The 22,013-nt window shown below is 37.2% G+C and overlaps 1 protein-coding gene across 1 annotated transcript; it reads right to left on the bottom strand.

Moving 5' to 3' along the window:
* Positions 1–4,543: 4,543 nt before the first annotated feature.
* Positions 4,544–19,266, bottom strand: RASSF8 (Ras association domain family member 8). The gene is made up of 4 exons (XM_065887542.1): positions 19,061–19,266; positions 8,093–8,982; positions 5,645–5,789; positions 4,544–4,998 (listed from the first exon to the last, which is right to left on the bottom strand). The coding sequence occupies exons 1-4, from the start codon at positions 19,161–19,163 to the stop codon at positions 4,877–4,879; spliced, it is 1,260 nt and encodes a 419-aa protein (XP_065743614.1). The 5' UTR covers positions 19,164–19,266; the 3' UTR covers positions 4,544–4,876.
* Between the last annotated feature and the right edge of the window lie 2,747 nt (positions 19,267–22,013).

The raw sequence follows: 22,013 nt of genomic DNA on the forward strand, positions 1-22,013 counted from the left end.
AACATCCTATTATTCATATGTATAATTTCATGAACAAGATCGAACTTCTACTGGTAAAAAATACAAAGATAGGGCTTCCCTGGTGGCGCAGTTGTTGACAGTCTGCCTGCCGATGCAGGGGAAGCGGGATCGTGCCCCGGTCCGGGAAGATCCCACATGCCGCGGAGCGGCTGGGCCCGTGAGCCATGCCCACTGGGCCTGCGCATCCGGAGCCTGTGCTCCGCAACGGGAGAGGCCACGACAGTGAGAGGCCCGCGTACCGCAAAGAACAAACAAACAAACAAAAAAACCCCAAAGATAATTTATATACTTCCACGTTGAAAAGTGGTTAAAATGTAGAAGCTGGGCATTGTAAAGCTTATTACGCAGCTTTATTGTGGAATACAGGACAGTACCTTGGTATCCGAAAGGATTGCATTCAAGGACCCTAAGAGCTACTTATCAGTTATGTGATTTGGGAGAAGTTCCTGGGCGGAAGAATGCACCTCCTGTTGTGCCCGGCAGGTGCAAAGGACTGAATGGTTCCTGCTTTTCCTCTCACTTGTGGTTTTAAAGAGATCTGGGAATACAGCGCTTCAATACTAAATAATTTTTTCTTTTACTTTTGAAATAAAAGGGAGGCATATTAGTTTCTTAATTCAGTGTCACTCAGATGAAGCAGCTGCCTTGGCAGGAAGAGATAACTCTTTACTTATAATTAACATTCTGTGTCACTGATATGCAGACCTTTTCTCTTAGGCATCTTTTAAAGGAAAAACAATTACAGTTTAAAATATTACATACGTAAGAAACAAACCAGCAATTGTAATGCCCCAGTGAATCCTGAAGATTTATTATTTGGGAGAATATCAGATATTGATCCTTTGTTTTACAGCTCATGATAATAATCAGAAAATATACATTTTGAAATGAAAGTCAAAAGAAAAGAACAATTACATATAATACAGATTACAGACATTTTACTTGTACATAAGCAAAGCAGTACTAAAAGCATATTTATGTGTCCACAGTTAGCGGACATAGCATTTTTCTGTTTAAAGCTGCAGCAACTCAAATCCTCTTCGGGTCAATAAAGAAAGACAGATTGAGAAATACATTTAGAGCTATCACCATGTCTGGCTGTAATCCTATTTTTAATCTTTTCCCTCCCCCCATATATATATGTATATACTTTATTGCCTTTATATTTCTGCTGGTTTAATATAATTAGTATACTAAATAGTTATCTGCATTTATTTGGTTTCTAAAAATATATAAAATGCACTGGAATAGAGCTCCTGCAGCTTTCAAGCAGTCACTGTCCTGGCATCAAAAGCTTACTCTGGAAATGTAAAGCAGCAACACTGAATAAATAGTGATTGTTCTGTCTTCTCCGTACAGCTGATGGTCTTAAACCAAAACTGGAAAACACTGTAGCAAACAGTATAAACATGCAACTTAAAAAAACTGACATAATATAAAAGTAATACTTATGAGCTAAGTTTAATACAATATGGACTAATAAAGACAACTTTAGGTAGAAGAGGGATGTGAACACAGCATCCTTATTTACATATAAGTTAAGGCCCAATTTTTCAAAGGCAATGCACACAAGGAACCGTCCATCTGCCCATGCCCTTTGCGCACCTGAAATCAAGAGTTTCTGCCTTTTCCATATTGCCTCCTCAATCCATTATTATAGCTGTAACTTGGAAAGATGTTCACAGAAACGGTTTTAAATGAAGTTTCTTTTCTCTAAAGGCCACTTTGCTCTTATTCACAAAGAAAATTTTCTTTTAACGCAGGTGCAAAATGTGTTTATGTTCTGGAAGCAAGTGCTTATTTGTTCTTCTTAAACATTGTTAAAATTCACATTTCACACCGTAACTTTTACATTTTTACCGTATTAGTCTTGTTTGAGCTCTAGTTTGATTAATTTGAACTACAGAAATTGATGACGAGCTCAGTGATGGCTGAGGGATGGCTGAGGGATTCAAATGGTTAACTCCTATTAACACCAACCAAAGTCTCACATATAAATACCCTGTGCATCAGGAGAAAAAAAAAAAAGAAAAAAAGCTAACAAACCAAAATATCTCATAAGAACGACAAAAGGATTGAGGCAAGCCACTACGGTTCATTCGTTGAGGATGACAAACACTCAAAAGGGTCAAATATACCAATACTATTTCAAATTATTCCCTGGTAAGAAAAAAAAATCTTCTAATGTATTTACTACTTGTAGGAAATCACAATAAAACAACTTCCAGTGTAATAATAATTTTAAAAACTTACAGTCTAATTTAGTATTCAGAACCTGAATATGCCCCCAGATGCAAAATTTTCTATTTGGTATTTTTGCGTACCATTGCCCACTTCCCCTCTGAAATGTATCCAAAGATGTGGCACTTAATCTAACTCATTTGTATTCACAATAGATAAAAATAATCAGAAATAGACTAAGATATTTTTAAGATGTTCTAGGGAAATGAGTTTTCTTTCCTCTATTAAAAAAAAATACTTAGAAAATATTTCTTAGAGATGTGCTTCCAGAAGTGTTGATAATAAAACTGCTTAAAAAGTACAGTTGCTCATTGTATTAATCAAATTCACATTTATATACTCTTCTCATCCAGGAAATAGTATTTCTATCTGTAGTTAGGTCTGTGAAGATTATTTGGCAGCTTGAAAATTCAGATGAAGTTGTCAGAATCCTACTAACAGTCTTTCTTTAAAGTTAGTAGGTTAATGCTGATAATAATTTACAACAATTAAGTTGGATACTTTGTGTTTTTCATGGCATGCCCAGGCATCGTTGCAATTAAAAATTGCGAAGTCTAACGTATCTAGGTTTAACATTTTGATTTAAATAGAATGTGATCAACTTATAAAAATGTTTTTCTTTGTGAATAAGATCTCAATTTCTCTGAACAACAATAACAAAATGACCCAGTATAGAATGGAACCCTTTAAAAAATAAGGCATATATCAGGCATACATAAACCATTATTGTCACAAAATCTACAAATTCTTTCGATTTTTTAATTCTAATTTTTAAATATATATGGATATGAAATAACTATTATAAACTGACAGCAAATGTGTATAGATTGTGGCTATTAGATAAGAATCATTTATTTCTCAAGTTCTTTTTTGCAAAACAATATAATGGCAAGGTCAACTCGGTAACTCCAAGAACCCAAAGAAGATATTTTTAGTTGAGGTCTGCCATTTAGCTGGACTAGAAAAGGCAACTATGCATTATTACTTTCAGTCCTCTAGAAGCTTCTACATATTGTCATAGCCATTCTTAAAAATTATCATTGGAAACCTAAATATAGCAGCATTCTCAGCATTCATTAAACCAAAAATAAGTCAGATGCGTTTAAAACATCAAAAATTGCCCTCATGCATAGGATATAACTTACACCTTTTTATTGTTACCATGGCATTAATATACGAATCCACTTTTATTTTGTTGCATGTAAATAATACAGATAATACGTTTTCCTCAGAATAAAAAACTACTTTAAATTTTAGATGAAAGTCTTAATTATATTGTACCAAATTCTGATCACAGGGAAGGTAAAAATGGCTAAGAAGTATCTGACCACATCCATCTAGATACTCTTGTGCATCTTAGTTATTAAGTCAGTACTCATGGGAGGGGTGTTGACTCATTTTTGGTTTCATAAACAAGAAAATAATATATGTACAAATGGAGATTAACGTCCTGCAAAGGTCAAGCTGAAAATTAATAAAAACGAACACTGACTTTAACTTTATTTCCTTGGTAAAAAGTAACTAACTCCAATCTACTTTCTATTTAAGTGACTGGAAAAATTGCAATAGTTCATAATGTACTCAGTAAATTCTGTGCAAGCAATAACTTATCCATGGGTGCTTACACCAATAGACCATACATATAAAGTGGGTTATTTTAAAATAAAAAAAGTATCACTTAAAGCAACCTTCCTGAAGATATCCTTGGACATCTCTCTTTTTTTTTAAGACATTTCTAATTTATGTATGATGGCAACTCTGAGGACCCATGAGACTAAAATAATAAGGCAGGGCAGAAACAAAACGCATAATGTATCAGGAAACCCCATGCCTGTTTGGATAGATATTCAACAATTACATTTTTGTTCAACAGTGTCTGAAGCACTGCAAACCTTTTAAACATGTAATTTACTTCATGAAAATATTTCTGCTCTTGTGTATGGTTCGTTCATATGCTGGAGATACTGTAAAGAAAAGATGAAACACCAGATTAAAAAGAAAACCTGAATTATCTCACCTAATTAAGCAGCGGCTAGGATGGGTTCACAAGGTAAATGCAAGTCAGTTCTTCTGGAGTCAGTTTCCATGGCAGAGCCCCCTATGACACGTGTATAGCTGTAATTCAGCAACGCATGGAGTCTGGCAACATGCACACAGAGTCATCGTCACACAATATGCAGTGTAACTCAGTCACAGGATAAGTATTAATAAAAAATATTAAAACGTCAACACTCACTCCTTAATTGATTACATGGAATAAATAAACTAAGCCAGTCACATATTTCTCTTCATTCTGAAGTCACGGTTTTATTTATGTATACACACAGTATAATACTTTCCTAATGCTCTCGAAATGCTACAAATAAAAATGAAGGCTTTGCATTACAGCTGCTGGACAAAAACATCAACACTGTGGATGTGTGAAAACACAGTTTCTTTGTTCTTTAGCATCAGTGCACAGGGTATGGCTCCAAGTGGTATGCAATTTAGGACAGAAAAAAGATACGGTGGCTTGTGAAATACATCCTCTGTTCATCATTGGCACAAAATCAAAGAAGGAATTTTCACTGTCCTTGGTACCTTTACTGGGTCTCTCCCCTGAAGGCAGATAATGTTATACATATATGCCTTCAGGATTAAAACCAGACGAGATAGGATTCTGTAGAATACGAAGATTACTGGGGAGCTGCCGAGAGGAACCAGGTCGCTTCAGAGACCCCGACTGGAATGGTGCCTCTAAACAGGAAACAGAGAAAGTCATTTGATGTTTGCAGTAACCTGGAGTACTTCGCAATATGAAAAATTAGAACTTTTCCTGCTCTCAAGAACCAAATAATATACAGTAACGATTGCAACCCCCTGTGAGTCCTGGGTGAGAGGAGAGGTTACGTCTGCTTGACCCTCTCAGTTGATAAAATAGTTTTCAGTGATTTCAACAGTTCATGATCTTTTCTTAAAAGGTGAACATTTTGCTTCTCTTTCTGGGTTGTTCAGATTATATGCATATACAGATTTAGAAGTGTCCTTTAAATATCAGCCCAAATTAATAACAAAGACTTTTAGGAGAGGAAGAAGGGGCATTAGGAACAGAGAGAAGCTAAAACTCAATTAATAAACTCAATTAATAGACTACGACTCACACATTTCAGGAAAAGTTTGTAAGGAAGCAGTTTAAAACTAATGATAGGCTATCTGGTCATCTAAGTAAATAAATAACCTAAATATTATTGATTTTCCCCAGAAACAGCAAGTACGTCAAAAATTTTTTTAAGCGGCCCAAGAATTAGCTTTGAATGGTAGGAGAACATTTTAGCCGAAAGTAAGCAGTTTATTCCAAGTTAAGAGAGTAAAGTTTTTTAAAAAGCGATCTCTCAAATCTTACCCCTTTCTAGGTCTGCATGCGAGGCCTCCACTTCGATGGGCTCCGCTGGCAAGACGGTGACTTTCGTCCCTGTCTGCTGGATAAACTGCTGGAGGTTGACTTGCCGCAGCTCCTTGGTCAGCTGCTCCAATTCTTGTTCTTTGTCCTAGATGGGAGTTAAATGCTTTCTAAAATTTGAGGATTCACTATTGGCCAGCTACAGACATCCTGGTGACAGCCCACCTGCTACAAGGGTTGAATGTGGGACACCTTTCACAAGAATGCATTTAACAAACCTGGTTTATATCGATGTAATAGGCTAAGGAGGTCACTTTCACTCTGTGGCATGGGCCAAAAGTTAAGCGAATAAAGGACAACTTCTTCAGTCTGTCCTCTTAAATGTCATGCTTTCCTCCGTTAGGAGTATACTATGCCCCTGATGAAATAAATATATGTCTATAAACTTTCATGAATAAAACACTGGATTGCATCCATCCTGGTGTTTACAGCAAGCTTGCTAAGCTGTTCACAATTAAACTTCCTTATTATCTACTTCATAACTGACTGCAAAATTAATAGTCACTTGGGTCCATGAGATTCAGGGTTCTTGTTTTTTTTAACTTGTTTAAGTTTTCATGGGATCCATGATTGAGATTTATATCATAGCAAGGAAAGCAAGGCGAGCAAGATTCCCACTATGGGGTTTTTTAATCCTTGATGAGCAGATCTGAGAACTGAAGAGCGCTAAAGTAAGGAGACCAAGTTTGGACGGCCAGAAAGCTCCAAAAGCAAGGAGAGGCATTCTGTTATCAAATGGACTTTCTTCTCTTTCTCTCCTTTAGGGCACTATAAGAAAAAGTGGCAAGGCCGCATCCAAGCTGGTTGTGTCAGAGGACGTGGTAAGGATATAGGGAAGAGAAAATAGAAAGGCGGGGTTTTTTGCTACTTTGAGTGTAGGGGGTACTTGGAGATACGTTAGTAGTTTGACTATTAGATACTTTTCACAGGTAGTGGGGTTTATTAGTAACAACTGTCACAAATTAGTGTTTCCTGTAATATCAAGGCAATATAATTTCCAACTGCACTCTTTTTGTGTTGAAATGAACCCAAATAGTAAAATGCTGACAAATCATAAGTTAACAACCTTCTATCATATGAGAAATTCCTGACTGCAAATTTTGGTGGTAGTTCTACCTCTCACTGTAGTTAGTGGCAGAGAAAGGAAATCACATCAGTTCTTCCTGAAACGTCAGCTTTCTCTGCTTGTGGAACTGTTCCTACTCTACAGCAGCTCTTCTCAAACTCCGGTGCGCACAGGCACTGTTTGGAGATGCTGTTACTACACAGACCCTCAGTTCCTAACCAGCAAGCCTCACGGCTCACTCTTTGACCCATGATCACACAGCTTCTAAACCGGCACGCCCAGCTCAGCAGCCACTGCACGCATGTGCTGCTGAGCGCCTGACATGTGGCCAGATGTGACTAAAACAGAAGTTTAAATGTGTTTAATATTTTTAAACAGCTTTATCGAATATTATTTAACTTTAATTTATTTAAACATAAGTAGCTGTATTATAATCAGCTGTGTCTCTTTCTCATTTCAGCTGTTAGAAACTGATAGCTCTTTGCAACTCCCATTAACATTACCACACTGTCTTTTCAAGAATGGGTATCCAAGAAATACAAGCTGAGGGATCATGGAGTAAGTGTGAAATAGAAATGTCCTCGTACCCACTAGAGATGGGGGAAAATCAGAGAGGAACCTGCCCCTCTCCTCAGGGAAGCAAAGGACAGTTGCGGGAGAGGGGAGGAGGTGGGGTTAGCAACAAAGGAGACGTGAGAGAGAAGCAGCCAGCTAGCCGCACAATCACTGGTGAACCAATCCTTGGTCATCTCTTTCAGCTCTTGTTTCCCTATCACTAAAAGGAGAAGGTCAGATTCACTATCTCATCATTAGTGGCCATTCCAGCTCTGAGATTCTCATCTCCTGTATCCGATTACCTAATGCTATCACTGCCACAGTAAGAAAGCTTCTTCCGTGGAAAAGGACCTGTGTGGCTTCAGCTCTCATCTTTGTTTTGGCCTCATATCTTAGCTGTGTCATAAGTCACAGAAATTCTAAGAAAATGATAAACCAAAGTAAGTTTCTAACTTTAAATGTAAGAGAAAATGAATAATCAGTAAAGAAGATGCCGAAATATATTTAATTCTTTTTTCTCTCTATATATTTCCAGTCAACTTTCTGTGTTTTATTGAACATTTTTTCTATTTTCAGATTCTTTTCCATGACCAGTGATGAAAATAAAGGCATCATCATTCTGGAAAATCAAGAGCAAACCTACAGTGATTTGGAGAAATACAGAGTTTAAGAAGCTTCCGTGAGGAAAGAAAGAGAGGAGTTCAGTGTTTTAGATTCCAAATATTTAACTCTTTTAAATAGATGAAACATTCTAATCAACGTGTCCTTACCTGTAGTCGTTTGGTGGCTTGTCCAAGAGACCTTTCCACGGCTTTAATACCATTTTCCAGCCTCAGACTCTGCTGGCCTTGAATGTCAATCTCCCCTCTGACCTTACCGATCTTTCCTTTAACCTCTTCTTCATTGACCTGTGCCTCTTGAACTTCCCGTTGCAATTTTTCTGCTTCAAGACCACTTTCCATAGTCTGGATTTGACCCAAATAGTCTTTTAATTTGCTCTCACATTCTGTTATTTTCTGTCTTATTTCTTGAAGTTGATCTTTCAGCTGTTTTTCATTTTCCTGTTCAATCTGTAATTCATTTTCCCAGAATTCCTCCTCTTCAATTTCAACATCGTTTCTTTTGATCTTCTGCTCCAGGCGGACAATTTCTTCTTCGAGGTTAGAATTATATTTTTGCTCCCAAAATCGTATTTCTATTTCATTTGATTCTAGCTCTTTCTCAATGGATTGGAGCTTCTCGGTCTGCAAACGGATCAGCTTCTTTAACTCATCTGCTGTTGTTTTGCAGTTATTCAGCACCTTTTGTTTAAGTTCAGTTTCTTTACCTTTTCCAAAAATGTCCATTAACCCTTTGGCACCTCCTGTAAATGTTAACGATTTCCTTTTAGGCTCTCTCCTTTTGATTGCTTTGTCAATCTGAGGCCTCAGTTTAGCCAAGGGGGGCAAACTCTGCCTGCATAAAGTTCTTTCAGGAACTCGAGCCACACCATCCGACGTGGGCCGCTCACTGAGAGACGGCCCCGTTCGACGTAAAATCAGCTGTACATCACTAGCGTACTGCCCCCATTTGTTTAAGGATATGATAGGATTTTCATGAGGTGCTAAGTGTCTTTCAGTATCTCTCCATTTTTCTATAAGAGTGTACCTTCCAGTTCGACCTAGATAAAAAAAGATAAGAATAAATTGTCAAAAAGGGATACACAACAGCTGAAATAATGCCTCCAGACATAGGACACGATTTGATAACTGTGCCTTTTTAATTAGCATCAAAGTCCAGCCCGTGATGTCTTTAAAACTTCCACTTGAGGACACTGAACTCCTTAAGATACGTAACACACAAAACTATGGGATGTGAACTGCATACACTCTTCAGACTCGCTTAGAAACTCAGCTTTACACTTTAAACCTCAATGGGAATCTTAATCTACCCTCTTGTCAAATGCTTGACCGCCTAGACCTTGTTTGCGGCAAGACCTCCAGCTGAAACTAAGGAGGGCACTAGAGTGTCCTGCTGGAAGCCAGGAGGGCCTGGTCCCAGGAACCAGGCAGGACTTCAGAACTTGAGCAAACTTCCACTTGAGGAATCCCTCTGATTTCTCTGCACATCAGGACTTGGGAAGGTTGGAGCCCCCGGCTCTCCTCCTGAAAGGAGACATGGAGCCAGTGGAGGACCTGCTACCCAGCTACAGGTGCTGGGTAGGCCTTTCCTTGCCCATACCGTCCTGCATACCTGTGGCAAATAAAAAATCACCTCAGTGAAAACAACCCTCAAAATAGTCTCATATAAAGAGTGGGGTCTGAAGAGAAGTCTTGTTCAGTTTTGATAATAGCTTCAAAGAGTCTTTTAAAAAACGTTAAAAAGGCAAAAATGATATTATTAAAAAACAAAAGTAGAATAAAATTACATTTATGTTAAAAATATACTGAATCTAACAGTAATTATGGAAGATAAAGATTCAGAAGACAACATAATGTCATTAGCTTGAATACACTTCCTAAATATTTCCATTTAAGGTGTGTGGGTCAGATGGAAAATATTAATTTTAAGAGTGTCCATTAGACATCTGAAACTAATGTAAGGTTATATATCAATTACATCTCAATTTTTAAAAAGTGTCCATTAGTAGTTAATATTATTACAAAGAAAAAAAACTCACCTTGCCATCTAGCAATTATCATATTGGCATATACAGCTACTGATTTGACTTCCCTGCCTTCTTTTTTATTTCATGAGCTTCTGAACCAATAGTAGTATTTCCTCAATCACTGGGCCAATAAGTGGAAATCTGGATATGTACTATGAACACCCACATGTGCTATTCAAAAGCAGCAGATGAAGAGTGGTACTGCTCTAAGCATATGTGTATGTTCGTCTTTAAGGAAACCTGAATCTTGGGTGCGGCTGAAAAGTTGAAGCTTTGAAGGCAAACAGACTAGAGTTTTAAGCTCGGGTAAATTACTTGCTGGATAAGTAGCCTAACTTCACTTCTAAAGTGGGGAGAGGGGCAGTACCTCATAGGTTCTGAGAGTCAGAATCAGGGCTAATAAGCACCTGCCATACTGCCTGGCCCGTAGCAGGTTTTCAATACATGGCAGCCATCATTAATTGAACACACTGTTTTTCACATGACAAAAGGGCTGACCAGAGACCTCCTTTAAATAGTGACATGACGCGACAACAATCTGACTAAAAGAATTCTTAATCAACTTGCAGCAACTCCTAGCTATGTAAAGCTGGACAGAGTGGAAAGAAAGAATATGGGCTCTCTGGAGTCAGAAGGCCTGTTTTCAGATCTGGCTCTGCCATGTATTTACGTGATTTGCACAAATTATTAAATTTCCTTCAGCTCTGGTTTCTTCATCTGTAGAGTGAGACTTGTATTTTCTTACCTGACAATATTGTAAGAGTTAAGTGAGATATAAAATATAAACATGTTTTATAACATTGAAAAGTGCTATACAAGTATTAGTTGTTGCTATTATCAAAATACCTGGGCAAACAAGGGGAATGCAAAGCCTTATTAGCACACTGGATTTGGCTTCTTGGAATAAAAAAATGTTTCTAAAGATTTTCAAGTCAAAAATTACTGTAATTATACCAAGAAAAACCACCCAACAAATCTTCACGGTTAAACTCGTTCCAGATGTACACACTGCTTCAAAGATCACAGCACTTTGGGTTCCTGGCTCTGCTGTCTATCAACTACTTTTAGATCTCACTCCTGCTATCTGGACCCTGGGTCCTCATCAGTAAATATGAAGGGTTGGACTAGACCAGTAGAACCCTCTCTAATCCTACCAGGCCATGAAGCATCTTTAAAAAGAAAACTGAATCATTACATTATATGAGTGAAATCAAAAATTTTAAGGACTCTAATTTAGTCATAATTAAATATAAAGCTTATTTTTCCAATGCTTAATGGTAGTACTGCTACTCTATGAGAATGTCTTGGTAGATTATTTAGGATTGCTTTTATTGCTAGCGTTTCCTTTTTGTTAAATAATGCATATTTAGTGCAATTAGGCAAAAAAATCCATCCAGCTATATAAAAAAGCTTTTTTAAAAAGTAAATGAATTAATACTTTGATTTTATTACAGAAATTGGGTTTTAGATAGTTTATGTAAGAGTTAAATTCCACAATCATTGGAATTTGAATGCGTATACTTGGCAAGGCCCTACAGAACATGAATACTTCATTTAGACAGATTCCAATTCCTCCTGCAAAACTCCTTTTATTGCAGTTTATTAAGTGGATACACTTAGTTCTACCTTGCATACTATCTTGATGTAGCCCTAAGACTAATAAAAAGGAACATACATCTATCTATCTATCTATCTATGGCATTTGTAGTTTAAACTGTTTTGGCTACCTAGGCCTGTATGCCACAATTTGTAATGATAAATAAAATATTGACTATACTTCTGAAGAGCTGAAGCAATTGAGTGTAATCCCAAGAATCATTAACTTCATATAATGAGGAAAATCACAAAGAGATTTTAGTGCATCAGTGGAATCTCACTGGACGACTGATATATATGTACAATAGACAGCTAGTGGGAAGCAGCCACATAGCACAGGGAGATCAGCTCGGTGCTTTGTGACCACCTAGAGGGGTGGGATAGGGAGGGTGGGAGGGAGACGCAAGAGGGGTGGGATAGGGAGGGTGGCAGGGAGGGAGACGCAAGAGGGAGGAGATATGGGGTTATATGTATATGTATAGCTGATTCACTTTGTTATACAGCAGAAACTAACACACTACTGTAAAGCAATTATACTCCAATAAAGACGTTAAAAATTTTTTAAAAAAAGGAGATAACAGACTACTTTCACCTAACTTAAAGTGGAATATTTAGGTGAAGTAATATGAAGTTTTAGAAATATACACCAAAATTCGAACACTCAAATATGAGTCACCCAGAAACATTATCCTCTTATTTCAACCATTTAAAAAACTGTAACCATTTTTTTTTTACAATTTTAGGAAATTTTTCCTTAGAGCCAAAAAAATAAAATCATTTAAAAGTGTCACTTCTTGGGGGCTTCCCTGGTGGCACACTTCTTGTTATGTATTCAACAAATATATAGTGAACAAACATTTGTCAGAAATAGTGTCAGGCCCTGGGAATATATTCTATTAGACACCCTGATCATGAATGCTCTTCAGAAATTTTAGTTTTAACTGACATTTGATCGTTTCTTCAGTATGAAATCCTCCTTACCCCAAAGATGAACACTCTATGTTCTTCAAAAGGACATGACAGAGCTGGCATTAACCTCTCACGAATTTAATGTTAACATATCCTCCTGTTTCTGGACATACTGTAAGCAATGTCAGTTAACACCTGACTTATTCTTTATCTCTGGTGAATAAACTATCCTACTCCACTCAGTTTTTCTAATAGATACTTTTCTCCTTGAGCTACAAACATTTTGGAATCTTATGCAGAATCTAGTGAACAAAACTAATTCATTCCATAATGACTCAGAATTCTTACAACAAACATTGCTCTCTGTAACAGAACTTAGATTGTAACATTTTATAGTCTGTTAAATGCTTTTGATGCTTTTATATATATATATATATTTTAAAGCAATTTCCCAATGATGTACAACTATTCTGAAAATTTGTCAATGAACTTTCTGTAAGTCCTGTGTGTAGCTATTAAGATAACTCTTACCATAGAGTATTTATCTTATGATGACAGTGGTACAAGAATATCTTTGAGTATAACCTGTCAGCTAGCTGTGCATTCAACCCATAGTTAAATCATTCACAGTATATTTTCCCAGTGTGTTGATGAGACTATCATGTAATCACAGAATTACTGCATATTAATTTAGGACTTACTTAGGATTTTATTATAAATATACTACGACTAAAAATAATGAAAACATTTATTGATTTCATAATGATTAACATTTAATATGCCCACTGTTTGCTAGGCTTTGTGCTGGTTACTTTACATAAATAATATTAACCAAAATAACAGCTAACATATCATTATAAACCACTAAAGTTTGGGGGATTATTAATGTAGCATAATCTTACCTATCCTGACTGATGCATGCTGTGAATTACATGTGTTCACATTCATTAAAATAATCTTTTATGGATGTGGAAAATATAGAAGGTACTTAGAATTATGGATGATACTCAGAATTATGGATGATATACTACACTACTGCTATAAATATAAAAGTTGTAAAAGATGACCCTGGCTATAAAAAAGCAGTATATTTTAGTAATAAGGATTTTTAGTTTTTGTTTCAACGTAATTCAGTCGGTGACTATATTTTCTAACAGTTGTCCATTGAGATTATAGGGGATATAAATAACATAGTATAAGAGTAGTTAAGAGCAGGGTTTTTGAATCAGACTACTGGTTTGAATCTCAGGACCCTCCTTACCAGCTACGGGTGCTTGGGCATGTTATTTAACATCTCTGTGCCTCTGTTCCATCATCTCTGAAATAGGGATCATAACTGGGCCTTTCTCATAAGACTGCTGTGAGACTGTTAAATGATGTGGAAAATTTAATTCCCAATTCAGTAATGAAAAGTGGGACTTTAAAACTATGAAGCATTAGAGTGAAATCTTTTTTTTTAAACTCATCTGTAGGTACATAAAAAGCATTGCTTAGAGTGTTTACTTCTAGGAAGCGAGGTCATGAGTGCTTCTTTTACCTTCTTTGTGTTTTGCTAAATTTCAAAATAGTCTACAATGGATAGTACTACTTGTAAAGAGATACAAAATTAACCAATTTATAAATTTCTAAAATTGATAATTTATATATGAAATTAAGAGTTAAATGTGACAATATAAAATATATTATTTTCTTTATCTTCTAAAGGATCATATAATCTTAGAGACGAATGGGACATCACCAAGTTCAGCCTGTAATTCACAGAAATGTAAAAAAATTCATTCATTTATTCACAAGTAGGTACTGAGTAACTACTACATGCTAGACATGGTTTTAAGCTATGAGAATAAGCAATAACAAAAGAGTGGCAGGAAAAAAAAAAAAAAAAAAAAAAAAGAGTGGCAGGCAATACACAACACACAAAGGAAAGAACGTATGTCTACTGTCCATTAACCAACAGCTTTAAGGTCAGATATGCTAAACATTCAGAATTTTTTGGATTATAGGAAGGTAGCATAGTGCTATCCTGCAGGTCTGTAGTCAAACATATTGAAAATTCTAAAGTAAAATATATCAATTTCATACCAAATGGAATAAATATAGATTAAAAGCAGCCTCCGCCTCACATCAAATCAGATCAGTTTTTACTACCAAATGAGTTCAAGCCATGCCAGGTATGGCTAACAAATTAAGTATGATAAACTTTAGGCTTTCAAAATTTTTTAGGTTTCAAAAATGTGGATAATGGATTGTGGCCTATATGTAATATGTCGCGGGGGCTGGGGGGAGCACAATAGAGAAAAGTAGAGTATGGCAGATGGCGAGTACGTGTGCGTGTGTGCATGGACAGGCAGTCAGGGAGCAGTTAGCTGAGGGAGTGAATCTGCAAGAGCGCTGGACGCACGGTATTCTCAGCAGACAGATGAACAGGTGCAAGGACTAAGGCGGAACTGTCTCTGACACGTTTAAGAGGAAGCAATCAAAAGTGAGTGGGAGGAAATGAAGTTGGAGGTAAAGCAGGGATTCATTTAGGGCCCTAAAGACCATCGTATGGACTTTAGAATTTTCTGAGTGAGTCCGGAAACCACTAAGGGGTTTTGAGCAGAAGAGTGATGATGATGCATAGTTTCAAAGTATTACTTTAAAATAAATCTGTTGAGAATAGGCTGCAGGAGACCAGGATGATACAAGGAAATGAGTTGGAAGGCCACTGCAAAAATCTAAGTGAGAAATGATGGTGGCTTACATCACGGTCGTAACAGTGGCTGTGGAGAGAAGCAACAGGATTCTGGATATATACTGAAGATAGTACAGGGAGGATTTGTTGATGGATTAGTTGTAAGGTATTAGAGCAAGAAAAGAACCAAAGATCACACAAAAGTTTTAGATCTAATCAATTAAAAGCAATAGTTCCCATTTGTTGAGATGAGGGGGGAGGAAATCTGAGGATGGGCAACAGTTGGGACACAAAGCTTTTGGGTTTGGACATTTTAAGTCTGAGATACCAGTTAGTCATCTTCTAGAACTGCGCTGTTCACTACAATAGCTATTAGCCACGAGCCACATTTAAACTTTAATTAAAAATTCATTTCCTCATTTGCACTAGCCACACTTCAGGTAGGTAATAGCTACATGTGGCTAGTGGCTACTGTACTGGACGGCACAGATACAGAACATTACCATCCTTGCAGAAAGTCCTATGGGGAAGCACTGTTCTAGAAACTATGTTTTGTAGAGCACCTACTACTTTAGGCAAAGCAATGGTATAAGAGGGATAAATAAGCAGGACCCCTACTTTGAAGAGGCTTCCAGAGAAGAGAAAGAAATATTAACAAATAATAAAACCAGAGATCAGCATAAAATGTGTTTGTTTGAAAACTGATTTTGTTGGGGGCAAACTCTATGAAACATGGCTTTTGGGAACAATCCACGCCATCTTGGGCCCCAGCCCCAATCAATTTGTTTGGATTAAATGCTAGCTCTGGCCCCGGTTGAAAGAGATATGGGACAAGATCATCAGAAGTGTGAAGAGAGAAAACTTCTGAATCTTCAGTACTTTCAATGGCACCAGGCAACAAAGCAGTGTGAACCAGAAAACCTTTCCCTCAGCCTCCCTGATTTCTTCCTCCTCTTTTTTTCCTCTCTAATCTTCTGTTATCTGTACTTTAAGTTCTAAGCTACTTGAGGGCAGAAGTACATAGTTTTCATATTTTTCATTTGTGATTTTGTAAAAGCAAATGCATTTTCTCAACTTAACTTGAGACAGATGAATTGTTTAAGGCTTTCTGTTTCACATACAGATCTGAGAAGTAGTTTGAACTCTATTTTGAAATAATGGCATTTCTGGGATAGTTTATGGGAAAAACAAGGTCGAATATTTAAAATTGGGAATGTTTCAGAAATCCCAGGGTGTACGGTACCCAAACAGTGCGTTCCTGCTGGGAAGTTTAACACTTCATGCCAATTGAGTGTGTCAATCATCGTTTCACTTTTAGTTACTGTCTCTTATAATTTGGGAATATGTTCTATTTCTATCACTTAAATATAACCTGTCAAGGTAGTCAAAGATCAGAGGAGAAAGGATTTCCTTCTATACTAGTAACTAACATTCAAAATCTTTTATCAAATTCTGTTCTGTCTTTAGCTCTTTTCTAACTTGATTGGAGTGATTAGTACCATTGAGTCAGAAAATGTTAGCTGTCATATATATTTGCAGACTGCCAATATGTATACATGTTTTTATATCACGATGGTTTCCTGAAAGCAATTTTAGCTACCCAGAAAAACTCAATAATCCCTAATCATATATATAGTGCCTCCCCCATGGGCAAATATGTGGACTTTAACTTAAGAAGCTATTCTATATGTTGCGTCACTATAAATTTTTTAGAAACATCTGCGGTTTTGCTCAGTCAGTCCACATATGCTGCTATTAGTGTAACTAAACCTTTTACTGTGTGAAGCCACAGAGATTCTGCAGGTGTTTGTTACAGCAGCAATTTCCCCTAATTAATAAACCCTCTATTATTTCTTACAGTATAAATAAGGTCAAAATACTATAACATTTTCATTTAGTGTTTAGACTCGGAACACCAATAACTTTCGTGACAATGGAGATAAATATTTAACTGTGTATTAGAAGCATAATGAATCTGAGGCTGAGAAAATTTTATGGCACAACAGAAGCAAGGATCAACAGTGCTCGCTGGTTTCCAGTTGAATCATCTCTCAGGTGAATTCTGAATTCAATGAAGTATTTATGATTCAGCAAGAGAGTTGTTTAGCCAAGTTTGGAGAAATATCGTAAAGCATCTGTACTCAAGTTGTCAACTTTTCAAAGCAGTTCTGGACTGAGTTATTGAGAAAGCAAATATGGGGTGGGGGGAGTAGGTTCAGTTAAAGCTTCTTTTTATCAATAGCTTGGCCACAAAGAAGTACACTCTTTAGTCCAAACGGATAAACACACACCTGGTACATCCGGACAGTTTCTCCTTGAAATTCTGTGTCGAGAACATGGTTACCATATGGACAGATGCAGCTTACTGTACTCTTCAACTGCCTTGACTTTTCTAAAAACTACTCGTTTTTTTAACCACTGCCCATGGCTTGATTCTCAAATATAACAAAGAAACTTAGATTTGACACTTGCTAATTTTAGTTTTCACTAAGCAGAAAAAACCCAACAATGCTTAATATTTTAATTCAAATAAATTATGTGAGGCTTTCAAAAGGGGCAATGACTAAATAAGTTGGTTGCAAAGAATATGAAATAAAGTTAAATGCCTTAATTTCCTCCTCTTTAATAATTAAACTTAAGTCCACAAATATAATACTAGTGCCAAACGCAAGAAAATCTCATGGGATGTGAAAGCCTAGGATTCTCAGCATTGTTTTACTATATGAGTGTGCTATATAGTATTTCAGGAAAAATCAAAAGATGTTAGTATTATAACAAAGCCTCTGTCTTTGTATAGGGCTACTGCCAACTTCAAACAGTGCACTGGCCACAACGCAGGGGCACAACCTCCTCTACAAAATGCTAAGGTGCCATCGTGACAGTGACTTGTCTCCATCCTGAGCTAAACCGACACGCTTCCAATAGAAACTAGCACTATATAAAAACAAACTTTTGATGAGGAGCTCAAAGACAAAGAGGCACCGAGCACCTAGCATGGTGAACACAGTTTCCTTCTCCATACAGTTGACCCTTGAACAATGCCAGCGTTAGGGGTGCAAACTCTCCACACAGTTGAAAATCTGCATATAACTTATAGTCAGCTGGCCTTCTCTATCTGCAGTTCCTCGTGGATTCACCTAACCTTGAATCGTGCAGTACTGTAGGATTTCCTATTGGGAAAAAAGCCCCATTATAAGTGGACCCTGGCAGTTAAAACTTGTGTTGTTCAAGGGTCAACTCCACATGTTTGCTAAGTGATTAAGATGCAAATACAAACTTTAGCCCACATTACTGGCTTTACTGATGTAGGTGTTTATGCCCTCATCATGTTCCAAATGGAATTATGGCAACTAAAAAACATGCATAAAATATCATAAAGATAAACTGAGAGTAAATAAGAAGAAAAGTTGCAACGGGATAAGTGAATAAGATGGAGCCGGTAAGCACAGATTTCACTACTTCATCTTCACTGTGTAAGATTTAAAAAGTACACATTATCTTTCTAATGAAGAACCACGTCATTTAATTTGTTGCAAATTTCTTTTCTGAAAGTATTCAGAATAAAAAATCGGATTTTGCCTAATGAAGAGTCTGGGAACTTGAAATCTACGTTTTGGCTCAAGAAAACCTTTTTAGTTCCAGAAATCATTGTTTAGGATAACAACAGGTGAGAAGACACTGCAGACTCTAGACTCCAGATGGGTAAACTCTCGGTGAGGCAGAGAACAAGTATCTTCACAGACTGACCTAAGCTGGAGGCAGGGGACAGTAATAAGTAAAAGTGTGCCTGAGAGATGTATTATGGAACCAAATGAGCAAAACCCACAGGACATCTATATTTAAAACAAACAAAAACAACAGGAAGCATAAGCATAAACCACTTTATCTCAGACAACCCGAGAGTTCACTTACCTATCGCTTGAGCTAAGGCTATGACAACTTCCTGGCAAGTTGTGACTTCGGTGACCCCACAAACAATCCTCTGAACTCCGTCCACCCATACTTTAAGTTCCATGGTGCCCCAGCCAGTCACCAGAGGTCCCTGAGACTGGTCATCAAGGCGTCAGGTCATGTCTCTGGCCACGAAAACACGGAAAAGGCAGAGTCTGTGTAGTCAGCTAAAAAGAGGAAAAAACATTTTTAATAAAACAAATCTTACCATTTCTCCTAGTAAGTAAATGTTACCAAAACAAATTTTAATATATCATAGTCCTACTACCATTAATGACCATGGGCTTACTTATTCACAGAACTGAACTTAGAAGTGTGACTACAACCATGGCCACCAATCATGACACCTCATGGTACTATTTCCACAATTAGAATATTAATCATAAAGTCACTCTCCATTGACCAAAGAAATCTTATTTACTTGACCAAGCCCTATTGCTCAACATACAAACTAATTTATTACAAAAATTACTTCATTAGGATAATTTCTGAGGTTAAAAAAAGAAAAGTTTTTTTGTCATTTTAGGAATCACAAATAATTGAACCAGTTTCCACAGCCTTGTCAGCATCTGTTTGTTCCCTGTGTTCCTTGCCTCACACTCTTGGCCAAGGGACCGAGAGTGTTGTCTACACCACTGAAACTTCAACACCAAGTGTAGCATAAGGCATAGGTGTGCAGAAAATATTAGCTGAAGGATATTAATTCCTTCGTTGGCTAACAACTTCCCCATCTATGATCTGCTTGTCCTCTACCCATTTATTTAACTGGAGTTTGATAATTGTCTTAAACTTTTTTTTTAAAAACATCTTTATTGGAGTATAATTGCTTTACAATGGTGTGTTAGTTTCTGCTTTATAACAAAGTGAATCAGTTATACATATACATATGTCTCCATATATCTTCCCTCTTGTGTCTCCCTCCCTCTCACCTTCCCTATCCCACCCCTCTAGATGGTCACAAAGCACCGAGCTGATCTCCCTGTGCTATGCGGCTGCTTCCCACTAGCTATATATTTTACATTTGGTAGTATATATATGTCCATGCCACTCTCTCACTTTGTCTCAGCTTACCCCTTCCCCTCCCCATATCATCAAGTCCATTCTCTAGTAGGTCTGCGTCTTTATTCCCATCTTGCCCCTAGGTTATTCATGACCATTTTTTTTTTTTAGATTCCATATATATGTGTTAGCATACAGTATTTGTTTTTCTCTTTCTGACTTACTTCACTCTGTATGACAGACTCTAGGTCCATCCACCTCACTACAAATAACCAGTTTCGTTTCTGTTTATGGCTGAGTAATATTCCGTTGTATATATGTGCCACATCTTCTTTATCCATTCATCTGTTGATGGACACCTAGGTTGCTTCCATGTCCTGGCTATTGTAATAAGAGCTGCAATGAACATTTTGGTACATGACTCTTTTTGAATTATGGTTTTCTCAGGGTATATGCCCAGTAAAGGGATTGCTGGGTCCTACGGTAGTTCTATTTTTAGTTTTTGAAGGAACCTCCATACTTACTGTTCCCCATAGTGGCTGTATCAATTTACATGCCCACCAACAGTGCAAGAGGGTTCCCTTTATTCCACACCCGCTCCAGCATTTATTGTTTGTAGATTTTTTGATGATGGCCATTGTGACCGGTGTGAGATGATATCTCATTGTAGTTTTTTTTTTTTTTTTTGCGATACACAGGCCTCTTACTGTTGTGGCCTCTCCCGTTGTGGATCACAGGCTCCAGATGCGCAGGCTCAGTGGCCATGGCTCACGGGCCTAGCCGCTCCATGGCATGTGGGATCTTCCCAGACCGGGGCATGAACCTGTGTCCCCTGCATCGGCAGGCGGACTCCCAACCACTGCACCACCAGGGAAGCCCCCTCATTGTAGTTTTGATTTGCATTCCTCTAATGATTAATGACGTTGAGCATTCTTTCATGTATCTGTAGGCAATCTGTATCTTCTTTGGAGAAATGTCTATTTAGGTCTTCTGCCCATTTTTGGATTGGGTTTTTTGTTCTTTTGATATTGAGCTGCATGAGCTGCTTGTAAATTTTGGAGATTAATCCTCTGTCAGTTGCTTCCTTTGCAAATATTTTCTCCCATTCTGAGGGGTGTTGTTTTGTCTTGCTTATGGTTTCCTTTGCTGCAGAAAAGCTTTTAAGTTTCATTAGGTCCCATTTGTTTACTTTTGTTTTTATTTCCATTCCTCTAGGAGATACGTCAAAAAGGATCTTGCTGTGATTTATGTCACAGAGGGTTCTGCCCATGTTTTCCTCTAAGAGTTTTATAGTGTTTGGCTTTACATTTAGGTCTTTAATCCATTTTGAGTTTATTTTTGTGTTTGATGTTAGGGAGTGTTCGAATTTCATTCTTTTACATGTAGCTGTCCAGTTTTCCCAGCACCACTTATTGAAGAGGCTGTCTTTTCTCCATTGTATAATCTTGCATCCTTTATCAAAGATAAGGTGACCATATGTGTGTGGATTTATCTCTGGGCTTTCTATCCTGTTCCATTGATCTATATTTCTGTTTTTGTGCCAGTACCATACTGTCTTGATTACTATAGCTTTGTAGTATAGTCTGAAGTCAGGGAGCCTGATTCCTCCAGCTCCGTTTTTCATTCTCAAGATTGCTTTGGCTATTCAGGGTCTTTTGTGTTTCCATACAAATTGTGAAATTTTTTGTTCTAGTTCTGTGAAAAATACCAGTAGTAGTTTGATACGGACTACATTGAATCTGTAGATTGCTTTGGGTAGTAGAGTCATTTTCGCAGTGTTGATTCTTCCAATCCAAGAACATGGTATACCTCTCCATCTATTTGTATCATCTTTAATTTCTTTCATCAGTGTCTTATAATTTTCAGCATACAGGTCTTTTGTCTCCTTAGGTAGGTTATTCCTACCTTTTATTCT

Source organism: Phocoena phocoena, chromosome 11 (assembly GCF_963924675.1).
Source record: "Phocoena phocoena chromosome 11, mPhoPho1.1, whole genome shotgun sequence".
NCBI lineage: Eukaryota > Metazoa > Chordata > Mammalia > Artiodactyla > Phocoenidae > Phocoena > Phocoena phocoena.

Excerpts from the sequence above, each read along its gene's own strand:
- RASSF8 (XM_065887542.1), bottom strand. The coding sequence starts at position 19,163 with ATGGAACTTAAAGTATGGGTGGACGGAGTTCAGAGGATTGTTTGTGGG. Across the intron at positions 8,983-19,060 it reads AGCCTTAGCTCAAGCGATAG|GTCGAACTGGAAGGTACACT; the intron begins GTAAGTGAACTC and ends TTTTTTATCTAG. Across the intron at positions 5,790-8,092 it reads AAGCCACCAAACGACTACAG|GACAAAGAACAAGAATTGGA; the intron begins GTAAGGACACGT and ends ACTCCCATCTAG.